Source organism: Procambarus clarkii, chromosome 43 (genome assembly GCF_040958095.1).
Source record: "Procambarus clarkii isolate CNS0578487 chromosome 43, FALCON_Pclarkii_2.0, whole genome shotgun sequence".
Lineage (NCBI taxonomy): Eukaryota > Metazoa > Arthropoda > Malacostraca > Decapoda > Cambaridae > Procambarus > Procambarus clarkii.
Window position 1 is genome coordinate 32193138 of NC_091192.1, and position 12500 is coordinate 32205637.

A 12500-nucleotide genomic window follows, 5' to 3' on the forward strand; every position below is an offset into this window, starting at 1 on the left:
TACATGTCTCAGTGTATATACAACATGTGGACACGTTGATACATGTCTGTATATACAACATGTGGACACGTTGATACATGTCTGTCTGTATATACAACACGTGGACACGTTGATACATGTCTGTATATACAACATGTGGACACGTTGATACATGTCTCAATGTGTATATACAACATGTGGACACGTTGATACATGTCTGTGTGTATATACAACATGTGGACACGTTGATACATGTCTGTGTGTATATACAACATGTGGACACGTTGATACATATCTCGGTGTGCCTTTGCGTTTTCCAATTGCCAAAGAAATGTACAGACTTTCCTTGTTTCACGTAGCCTAGTCGGTATGGTGTTTGTACCGTGTGTGTGTGTGTGTGTGTGTGTGTGTGTGTGTGTGTGTGTGTGTGTGTGTGTGTGTGTGTGTGTGTGTGTGTGTGTGCGCGCGTGCGTGCACGCCCCACCAGGTATATCTGGCGAAGATATGCCTGGCGGTTTGAGGATTAGCGCCTCGCCCCGCCCTGGAAACATTTTCAATGCCAAGCAAAACACGCACAAAACCGGCTTACGCCGACCCGTTCCACTCCCCCCCCCCTCCCCATCCCGGCCCGTGGAGAGGTGTCCTGGCGGGGGGCTCCAGTGAGACAAGCAAAATCCATTCCTTTTATGGTCAGGAAAAAAGGCCGTCTCCATGCCCCTCCCACCTCTTCCTTCAACCACCCGCGTCTCTGTTGGTCGTGACGACTCCGCAGAACTACCGGAGAACCTGCTGCTACTGCTGCTGCTCCGGCCACACCACCAGACTCCTGCTGCTGCTGCTCCGGCCACACCACTAGTCTCCTGCTGCTGCTGCACCGTCTGGCACAGACAAACATAACACATTTAAGGAGAGTCTTAGAAAGAACTAACAATTTCTTCACAAAATTCACAGGGTTATGACTGTACTGTTCCTCAAGCTCAGGCTGCCTCACTCAGTCTTACCCATGGCAGAGTTTGGAGCTTCGTCTGCGGCAGTGTCACTCGCTGGTAGTCCTGCATGACTGGCCACCCAGTTGATACGTATTGGACCACCTTCTCCACAATATTCTGGCAGGCGAGGCAACCAGAAAAGTAGTATTATTGTAAGCTAGGAAAGTTGCAGATGGGACAGTATCGACCAGTGAAGATGAGCTTGAACTCGGTGAATTACACAGTAGCAGGAGAGACTAAATGTTGGAATGGAGGGTCATATCATGCAACAAGATTCAGAGAGGATATGATCACTACATAGAAGATACCGAGGGGAATCTATATAAATATATGTGAAATATGAAATGAAATATGTGGTGGTTCTTTCCACGAAAGAACTCATGGAAAGAGACGTCTTCAGGAGAAGAGACGTCAAAGGACTCCAACGTCAAGACGCAGCAGGTCCGCATATACAGGTGGGAGGCATAAATAACGACCTACTTCCTCCATAACAAGTGATTAACACAAGACCATCCACCCAGCCATTGGGCTCCTGTAGCACAGTGGTCTACGTCTTCGACTCACACTGGAGGGACCCGCAGGGGGTTGAGAGGAGATGGTCTGCGGATGGACATGTGCTCGTCAGGTTAAAGATTCACGAAAGCACTTACGAACCTGTACATCTTTTTCTCAATCTTTGGCGGCTTTGTTTACAATTATTAAACAGTAATGAGCTTCGAAGCACCAGGAGGCTGTTTATAACAATAACAACAGTTGAATGGAAAGTTTTCATGCTTGTAAACTGTTTAATAAATGTAACCAAAGCCGTCAAAAATTGAGGAAAGATGCACACGTTCGTAAGTGCTTGCGTAAGTGCTTTCGTGAATCTGGCCTCAGGTCGCCCTAGCTAAATTATTTAAGAAGTATCAGGAATTATCCACAACCCCAGGCAGGCCGTTTTCATAGTCAAATGTGAAATATGGTGTGCGATTACCGTGGAGTTTGGAATGAACTAAAAAAAATCTGAATTAAAAAGAGGAAAAAATGAAGTTTATGGTGAAAACAGAATATACATTGAAGATAGGTGCATAGATGGATGGATAGATGACTGGATGGATAGACAGATATAAAGATATAGATATAGGTGAATATATAGATAGAAAGATAACTGGACAGATATAAAGATGGTACTTAGATGGGTGAATATATGTATGGATAGATAGATCGATACATGGATTGATGAGTCAATGGATGGATAAATAGATCGATACATGGATAGATGAGTCGATGGATGGATAAATAGATCGAGACATGGATAGATGAGTCGATGGATGGATAGACGAAAAGATGCATAAATAGATGGATGGGTAGATGGATAGATAGTTGAGTAGATGGATGGATAAACCAATAGATAGATTGATAGATAATTGGATGGATGGACAGAAAGATAGAGGGATAGATAAATGGAAGCATAGATGGATGCACAGATGAATGGATATGGGTAGATGGGTAATATATTCATAGATGAATAGCAGTATAGGTGGATGGATTGTTACATGGATAGATGATAGATTGATGTTCAAGAGAAAACTGGACAAACACCTCCAAAGGTTTCCTGATCAACCAGGCTGTGAGTGATTCATACGTCAGGCTGCGAGCAGCCGCGTCCAACAGCCTGGTTGACCCGACGACCAACCGGGAAGCCTGGTCGGAGACCGGGCCTTGGGGCCATAAGGTTGATATATGCATGGGTAGATGGGTAGATGGAAAATATATATATATATATATATATATATATATATATATATATATATATATATATATATATATATATATATATATATATATATATATAATACACGCATCACAAACAATAAACATATTACCGAACATTCTGAGTGAGAAACATATACATTTTTTTTCTTTACACATGTAGTATGTTACCAGATGTATACACAAATACTTTACACAAACAATATACAATAGACATTCAGACAATTCAACAAAAGTTTACTGTCTTGGTGCAAAGTTCTTATATCTCCGGAATATCAACCTTTCCGTTGTAACACATCCAGGCTACTTGTTCAGGAACAGTCCTTATCTCAGTGTTTCTATATACATTAATCAACGGACAATCAAGAACATAATGGGCAAGAGTGTGAGACCTTAACATACCACATAGTATACACTTCGTGTCATTATCATGAACAACTATCCCATATTCCCAGTAATATTTGTACCCAAGCCTGAGCCGCATGTACACAGAGTCACTCCAAGCATTTCTCCTTTTACCATAAGTGAAATGTTGGTGTTTTGACTCACATACATGTAGTGTTGCATGGTTTGACTACTCTCATACATTATACCTCTCCTCTCCACTTCTGCCTGTGCCTGAATATTTCTGATTTTGTTTCTTATTTGTCTCATTGTGAAAACGCATTCGATGTCAACTTGTGGTTTTGATGTGGCACGTTTGGCTAAGTCATCCGCCACCTCGTTGAGCACTATTCCAACATGAGATGGAATCCACATGAATTTCACATTGTGACCTTTCAGCTGTATCTCAGTTATCCTTTTCTTACAATCCTCAACTATGGACATGAAGACTGGGTTTCGACTGCTTAAGGAATCAAGTGCTCCTCGGCTATCGACAAATACAAAAACATTTTTTTTTGTCTGATATATTTTTGTTTGATAAATGTTTGAATTTTTGGATGATATATAATTACTAAGTCGAAGTTATGGATACATGAAACGATAGATGTATAAATATATGGATAGATGTATGGATAAATAGGTAGAAAGAATAGAGGTGTAGATGGATAGATGAATGGATGGATAGAGGTAGAAATAGAAGGATGGATGAATAGATGGGTACCCCGTCATTAGAACACAAACGCGACTCAGTTGTTTTAAGCAATAAATTAATTATTCTCAAATTATGATTTTTTTAGATTTTCTAATAAAAATTCTTGACTGAAGTTTTGTGAAACTCGAATAAAGTGTTTATATGTCTCATTGCGTCTGTGTCTGTCCAAGGATGGAGGCCAGACGCATGACTCATTCAACTTTCACACATGAAGCATGTGGGGTAGGGGAGTGTCATAGGTCAGTGGGGATAGGCCCTAGTGCCACACGTTAAGAGAGATATATCGGCATCTAAACCCCCTTCCCATCCTCTCCTAGTGTGATTTTCATGCAGTCTGAGATATTGATTGTGTTGCTGTAGATTTATTTAACAGTTTCAGTGCTTCGTTATATAACTTTTGATGAGGGAGAGGGGACAGAGGGGACAGAGGGGAAGAAGGGGGGGAGAGAGGGGTGGGGAAGGGGACAGGGGAGAGAGAGGGGAGGAGAAGGATGGAGGACTTGGTGTGTTAGAATAGAGGGAAGAAGAAGGGGACAAAGAGGGGAGATGTTTGAAGAGAGGGGAGAAGTGAGGGAGAGGAGGAAAAATTTAAGAGGGAGGGGGGGTGGGTGTGGGGAGAAGGGAAGGGGGAGGAACCCCGGGCACTGCCGGGTGCCTGTCTAGTACTGGGATAAAGGAGAGTATAGGCTTAAATGCTTTCTCCTGATAGTTACCTTCCCCTCCCGAGTGTTGTAAAGTCATACTGGCTTAGTGCTTTCTCCTGATAATTATCTTACCTTTACGAGTGTTGTAAAGTCATACTGGCTTAGTGCTTTCTCCTGATAATTATCTTACCTTTACGAGTGTTGTAAAGTCATACTGGCTTAGTGCTTTCTCCTGATAATTATCTTACCTTTACGAGGAGACAATCCATCATAAATATCCTAAATGCTCCTTTAATCAGCCGAGACACACTCAAGTTTGTTTATCACAAAATTGTCATCTACACATCCGTGGAAATAAACGGAGGTTCGAGTCTCCTTCAGCCCAGGTGAATAGGCCGAATATATAGGCCTACTGTAGCGTGTACAGCAGTGTACCAATCGACAAATACACTATAGAACAGTATAGTGTACCCAGGCCTAATACTGGGTAGGCTACACACTATTATGCCAAACCTATATCCCAGTTTAACTAATAACAGATCACTTGAGGAAAAATAAATAGGTACCTGGGTGTTAGTCAGCTGTCACGGGCTGCTTCCTGGGGGTGGAGGCCTGGTCGAGGACCGGGCCGCGGGGACACTAAAAAGCCCCGAAATCATCTCAAGATAAAAAGCCCCGGAGGACTTGAGGCTGACACAAAGAAGTTATGTTTATCCTTCGGGCGAGTTGATGGGTTCATTATGTCCATGTAATTACATGTTTTCCTTTTCTCGTTTCAGATTATCCACGCCAAGTCAGACGAACAGCGACAGAGGTTGTCAGAAGCAGTCAAAAATATTTTCCTCTTCAGATCCCTTGATCACGTAAGTATTTCTTCTCATTGTGCCTGATGTTGTTGTTGCTGGTGTAATCATTCGTGTGCGCTCACATTGTATTACGCTTAGCTTCTCTCAGTCTCCACCCACTACTTTTAAACTTTCTCAGGGCCACTAAGTTCCTATATGCTCTTTCAGGGCCCACCATCAACATTTTATGCTTTTTCAGGGCCCACAAAGTACTGTTTATGCTCTTTCAAGGCCCACCAAGTGCCGTTTATGCTCTATCAGGGCCCACCAAGTGGTGTTTATGCTCTTTCAGGGCCCACCAAGTGCCGTTTATGCTCTATCAGGGCCCACCAAGTGGTGTTTATGCTCTTTCAGGGCCCACCAAGTTCTGTTTATGCTCTTTCAGGGCCCATCAAGTGCTGCTTATACTCTTTCAGGGCCCAGCGAATGTATTTATGTTCACATTAGTGTTAATTTGTTTCTTCAGGTTCCAACATTCCATTTTCTTTAGCCATATTGAAGTGCTAACGTGGATTTATAGAGAGCATCCAAGCTCCATTCCTGATTTACATTATGTTAATGGGATCCTCCAGAGTGCGGTGTCTATAACAGATGAACCTCGTACAGTTGTGTACGGCGAGACCAGAGTGATGAAGCTGTTAAGATGGTGAAGCTGTTAAGATGGTGAAGCTGTTAAGATGGTGCTTAGTGATAATCAAGGGATGAAGCTGTTAGGATGGTGTTGAATGATAACAGGAGCAGTGGAGCCGCTAGTTAGGGTGCTGGAGCCGCTAGTTAGGGTGCTGGAGCTGCTAGTTAGGGTGCTGGAGCTGCTAGTTAGGGTGCTGGAGCCGCTAGTTAGGGTGTTGGAGCCGCTAGTTAGGGTGCTGGAGCCGCTAGTTGGGGTGTTGGAGCCGCTAGTTAGGGTGCTGGAGCCGCTAGTTAGGGTGCTGGAGCTGCTAGTTAGGGTGCTGGAGCTGCAAGTTAGGGTGCTGGAGCCGCTAGTTAGGGTGCTGGAGCTGCTAGTTAGGGTGCTGGAGCTGCTAGTTAGGGTGCTGGAGCCGCTAGTTAGGGTGTTGGAGCCGCTAATTAGGGTGCTGGAGCCGCTAGTTGGGGTGTTGGAGCCGCTAGTTAGGGTGCTGGAGCCGCTAGTTGGGGTGTTGGAGCCGCTAGTTAGGGTGTTGGAGCCGCTAGTTAGGGTGCTGGAGCTGCTAGTTAGGGTGCTGGAGCCGCTAGTTGGGGTGTTGGAGCCGCTAGTTAGGGTGTTGGAGCCGCTAGTTAGGGTGCTGGAGCTGCTAGTTAGGGTGCTGGAGCCGCTAGTTGGGGTGTTGGAGCCGCTAGTTAGGGTGTTGGAGCCGCTAGTTAGGGTGCTGGAGCCGCTAGTTAGGGTGCTGGAGCCGCTAGTTAGGGTGCTGGAGCCGCTAGTTAGGGTGCTGGAGCCGCTAGTTGGGGTGCTGGAGCCGCTAGTTGGGGTGTTGGAGCCGCTAGTTAGGGTGTTGGAGCCGCTAGTTAGGGTGTTGGAGCCGCTTGTTGGGGTGTTGGAGCCGCTAGTTAGGGTGTTGGAGCCGCTAGTTGGGGTGTTGGAGCCGCTTGTTGGGGTGTTGGAGCCGCTAGTTAGGGTGTTGGAGCTGCTAGTTAGGGTGTTGGAGCCGCTAGTTAGGGTGCTGGAGCCGCTAGTTAGGGTGCTGGAGCCGCTAGTTAGGGTGTTGGAGCCGCTAGTTAGGGTGTTGGAGCTGCTAGTTAGGGTGTTGGAGCTGCTAGTTAGGGTGTTGGAGCCGCTAGTTAGGGTGCTGGAGCCGCTAGTTAGGGTGCTGGAGCCGCTAGTTAGGGTGCTGGAGCCGCTAGTTGGGGTGTTGGAGCCGCTAGTTAGGGTGCTGGAGCCGCTAGTTGGGGTGTTGGAGCCGCTAGTTGGGGTGTTGGAGCCGCTAGTTAGGGTGTTGGAGCCGCTAGTTAGGGTGTTGGAGCTGCTAGTTAGGGTGTTGGAGCCGCTAGTTGGGGTGCTGGAGCCGCTAGTTAGGGTGTTGGAGCCGCTAGTTAGGGTGTTGGAGCTGCTAGTTAGGGTGTTGGAGCCGCTAGTTAGGGTGCTGGAGCCGCTAGTTAGGGTGTTGGAGCCGCTAGTTAGGGTGTTGGAGCTGCTAGTTAGGGTGTTGGAGCCGCTAGTTAGGGTGCTGGAGCCGCTAGTTAGGGTGCTGGAGCCGCTAGTTAGGGTGCTGGAGCCGCTAGTTAGGGTGTTGGAGCCGCTAGTTAGGGTGTTGGAGCCGCTAGTTAGGGTGCTGGAGCCGCTAGTTGGGGTGCTGGAGCCGCTAGTTAGGGTGCTGGAGCCGCTAGTTAGGGTGCTGGAGCCGCTAGTTAGGGTGTTGGAGCCGCTAGTTAGGGTGTTGGAGCTGCTAGTTAGGGTGTTGGAGCCGCTAGTTAGGGTGCTGGAGCCGCTAGTTAGGGTGTTGGAGCTGCTAGTTAGGGTGTTGGAGCTGCTAGTTAGGGTGTTGGAGCTGCTAGTTAGGGTGTTGGAGCCGCTAGTTAGGGTGCTGGAGCCGCTAGTTAGGGTGTTGGAGCTGCTAGTTAGGGTGTTGGAGCTGCTAGTTAGGGTGTTGGAGCCGCTAGTTAGGGTGCTGGAGCCGCTAGTTAGGGTGTTGGAGCCGCTAGTTAGGGTGTTGGAGCTGCTAGTTAGGGTGTTGGAGCCGCTAGTTGGGGTGCTGGAGCCGCTAGTTAGGGTGTTGGAGCCGCTAGTTAGGGTGTTGGAGCTGCTAGTTAGGGTGTTGGAGCCGCTAGTTAGGGTGCTGGAGCCGCTAGTTAGGGTGTTGGAGCCGCTAGTTAGGGTGTTGGAGCTGCTAGTTAGGGTGTTGGAGCCGCTAGTTAGGGTGCTGGAGCCGCTAGTTAGGGTGCTGGAGCCGCTAGTTAGGGTGCTGGAGCCGCTAGTTAGGGTGCTGGAGCCGCTAGTTAGGGTGCTGGAGCCGCTAGTTAGGGTGCTGGAGCCGCTAGTTAGGGTGCTGGAGCCGCTAGTTAGGGTGCTGGAGCCGCTAGTTGGGGTGCTGGAGCCGCTAGTTAGGGTGCTGCAGTTGGTAGACCTAACTACTGTAGTGAGGGCCAAGTGCTCAGGATTCACTAATCATTTACATGTCCACGTACAAGACCTTGGAGGTAGCGACTCAGTCTGCGATAAACAGCTTATGATCACGGAAACTTCACCACCCAAGGTTGTTATTATTGTTGTTGTAAACAACCTTTTAGTGCTTCGGAGCCTGTAAACTGTTTCAGAAACACAGACAAATCCGCCGTGTTTCAGGAAAGATGTACAGGTCTCGTTCGTGGGACACATAACTACTTGATGACTCCTGGTGTCTAGGGCGAACGTTCTGAGGATGTTGAGATGAATGTTTGATGCATTCTTATAAAGGCGCCAATTACAGTGATGATTGTTAGTGTGAAACGAGCATATCAGTTTATCGCAGTGAAAGGGGTTTTTCAATAACATCAGAGTCCGGTTCTTGAACCATTATGTGGGCTTAAGAACTCACATAATATTGCCGGAACAACCGTGGACATCTTCAAGAGGAAACTAGATAGTTTTATAAAAGAAGTGCTGGACCAACCGGGGCTGTGGTGGGTATGTGGGCCTGCGGGCCGCTCCAAGCAACAGCCTGGTGGACCAAACTCTCACAAGTCAAACCTCGCCTCGGGCCGGGCTTAGGGAGTAGAACAACTCCCAGAACCCCATTGTGCGTACGTCAAGGTGGATATAACAGTCCATTATCTCAACTTGTCACTTCGTAAACAAAAAAGAAGATGCAAATGTTTCGCCTAATCAGGAAGGTTGTAATCCAAGCAAGCCACCTAGAGCCTATCGAGCCCAGTGCATAGAAAAACGTCATTATTGTGATGCTTTAATTTTTGTTAACACGCTGCATTTTTAACGGATTGGTAGATTGTTTCAGAAAGGGGTGTTACTAAGTGAGTGGAGGAATTGTGTAGTGTTGGGTAGATGTGTGTCAACACGTGGCAGGTGTGTGTGTGTGTGTGTGTGTGTGTGTGTGTGTGTGTGTGTGTGTGTGTGTGTGTGTGTGTGTGTGTGTGTGTGTATGTGTGTGTGTGTGTGAAGGTCTACATGCTGGGAGAGGCCAGAGCCCAGGATGAGAGGGGGGGGGGAGATAAGAGAGTAACGGGCAGTGTTAGTGCAGGTGTGTGTGTGTGTGTGTGTGTGTGTGTGTGTGTGTGTGTGTGTGTGTGTGTGTGTGTGTGTGTGTGTGTGTGTGTGTGTGTGTGTGATACCTTGTGTTCAGCCTCCCTTCGCCTAATTTCATTACTTTACACTTTCCTGAGTTGAACTTTAGCAGCCATTTTCTAGACCATTCCTCCAGTTTGTCCAGGTCGTCCTGCAGTCTCTGTTTATCATCATCTGTCTTGATTCTTCTAATAATTTTTGCATCATCAGCAAACATTGAGAGGAATGAGTCTATACCCTCTGGAAGATCATTTACATATATTAGAAACAGGATGGGTCCAAGTACAGAGCCCTGTGGGACTCCGCTGGTGACATCTCGCCACTCTGATGTCTCCCCCCTCACCGTTACTCGCTGTTTCCTATTGCTTAGATACTCACTTATCCACGGGAGCACCTTCCCTTTTACTCCTGCCTGTTGCTCCAACATTTGTAACAGCCTTTTATGGGGTACTGTGTCAAAGGCTTTCTGACAGTCCAAGAAAATACAGTCTGCCCACCCTTCTCTTTTTTGCTTAATTTTTGTTGCTTGGTCATAGAATTCTATTAAACCTGTGAGGCACGATTTACCATCCCTGAACCCATGTTGGTGGTGTGTCACAAAAGTTATTTCCCTCCAGATGCTCTACGAGCCTTTTCCTCACGATCTTCTCCATCACCTTGCATGGTATACAAGTTAAGGAAACTGGCCTGTAGTTCAGTGCCTCTTGCCTGTCACCCTTCTTGTTTATTGGGACTATGTTAGCTGTCTTCCAACTTTCCGGTAGGTCTCCTGTTTCCAATGACCTGTTATACACCATAGGGAGTGTGTGTGTGTGCGCGCGTGTGTGTGTGTGTGTGTGTGTGTGTGTGTGTGTGTGTGTGTGTGTATGTGTGTACTCACCTAGTTGTGCTTGCGGGGGTTGAGCTCTGGCTCTTTGGTCCCGCCTCTCAACTGTCAATTAACTGGTGTACAGATTCATGAGCCTACTGGGCTCTATCATATCTACATTTGAAACTGTGTATGGAGTCAGCCTCCACCACATCACTGCCTAGTGCATTCCATCCGTTAACTACTCTGACACTGAAAAAGTTCCTTCTAACGTCCCTGTGGCTCATGTGGGTACTCAGTTTCCACCTGTGTCCCCTTGTTCGCATACCACCAGTGTTGAATAGTTTATCCTTGTTTACCCGCTCGATTCCCCCTGAGGATTTTGTAGGTTGTGATCATGTCTCCCCTTACTCTTCTGTCTTCCAGTGTCGTAAGGTGCATTTCCCGCAGCCTTTCCTCGTAACTCATGCCTCTTAGTTCTGGGACTAGTCTAGTGGCATACCTTTGGACTTTTTCCAGCTTCGTCTTGTGCTTGACAAGGTACGGGCTCCATGCTGGGGCCGCATACTCCAGGATTGGTCTTACATATGTGGTGTACAAGATTCTGAATAATTCCTTACACAGGTTCCTGAACGCTATTCTGATGTTCCTCACTGTGTGTGTGTGTGTGTGTGTGTGTGTGTGTGTGTGTGTGTGTGTGTGTGTGTGTGTGTGTGTGTGTGTGTGTGTGTGTGTGTGTGTTCACCTAGTTACATTCACCTAGTTTTGCTTGCGGGGGTTGCAACTTGCCCTCCCAGCTCTGGGACGAGTTTCGTTGTAAACTTCTGCACCTTTTCGAGCTTCCTTATGTCTTTTTTTCGATGGGGGCTCCAGGATGGGGCGGCGTACTCTAAGACTGGCCTCACACAGGCTGTATACAGTGATTAAACGCCTACTTATTCAAGTTTCTAAAGGATGTTCTGACTTTTGCCGGAGTAGAGTACGCGGCTGACGTTATTCTGTTTATATGAGCCTCTGGAGTTAGGTTTAGTGTTATGTCCACTTCCAGATCTTTTTCTATAGGCGTTATAGGGAGGTAGTTTCCCTTGATCACGTATCGACCTTTCGGTCTCCTGGCTCCTGATCCCATTTACATCACTTTACACTTGATGGTGTTGAACTCTAGCAGCCATTTCTCGGACCAGCTCTGCAATATGTTCAAGTCATCCTGGAGAATTTCCCCATCCTCATCTGTCTCAATCCTCCTCATTAGTTTTGCATCATCTGCAAACATTGACATATAAAACTCAACTCCTTCAGTCAAGTCGTTTACATAAATGAGAAATAGTATGGGACCCAACACTGATCCTTGAGGCACCCCGCTTGTTACTCTACGTTAGTCCGACTCCTCGCCCCTCACTGTCACTCTCTGACTCCTGTCCATTAGGTAATTCCTTACCCATGTTAATGCGTTGCTGCCTACTCCCGCCTGCCTCTCAAGTTTGTATAGTAACCTCCTGTGTGGTACTGTATCAAAGGCTTTTTGGCTGTCCAGAAATATACAATCTGCCCATCCTTTTCTGTTTTGCCTTATTGTCGTTACCTTATCATAAAACTCCAGGAGGTTCGTCAGGCATTATTTCCCTTCTCTAAATCTATGTTGTTGTTTACTTCATACTTACTTAAGCAAGTATGAAGCTGCCATTGAATATACTCGTTTTTTTCTAGGTGAACAACCTTATCATTCTTTCAAGTACATTGCAAGGGATGCTTGTGAGCGACACTGGTCTGTAGTTAAGTGCTTCTTCTCAAGTTCCTTTCATGTAGATCGGCACCACATTAGCCTTCCTCCAGCAGCTGGGCAGTAATGACTCACTTTAAGGAGTCCCTCCTTGTAAGGGACTCATTAAAGATTAGCGCTAGACGTGCGCTGAGGGCCTTGTGCTGCTTCTTTTTTGTCCTTTTTTTTTATTTATATATAAAAGAGTTGTTACATTCTTGTACAGCCACCAGCACGCGTAACGTTTCCGGCAGGTCCTTAATCCTAATGTTCCCCGGAATATGACTCGCCAAATTGTTTATCAACCAGGGTACCTATTCACCGCTGGGTGAAGAGAGGCTACAGTTAAGGATTGGCGCCCGATCAATCCTCCCCGGCCAGGATACGAACCCATGCCAAAGCACCGGCGAAACGCCATACGAGTGTGTTA

General features: G+C 46.7%; 1 protein-coding gene across 5 annotated transcripts in view; it reads left to right on the top strand.

The window, feature by feature from the left end:
• Positions 1–12500, top strand: part of Pka-R2 (cAMP-dependent protein kinase type II regulatory subunit) — a 342071-nt gene that overhangs the window by 297138 nt on the left and 32433 nt on the right. For all 5 annotated transcript variants that reach the window (XM_045738870.2, XM_045738869.2, XM_045738872.2 and 2 more), the window contains one exon: positions 5240–5323. In XM_045738870.2, coding sequence (XP_045594826.1) covers positions 5240–5323 — 84 coding nt within the window. The remainder of the gene's footprint in view (positions 1–5239; positions 5324–12500) is intronic.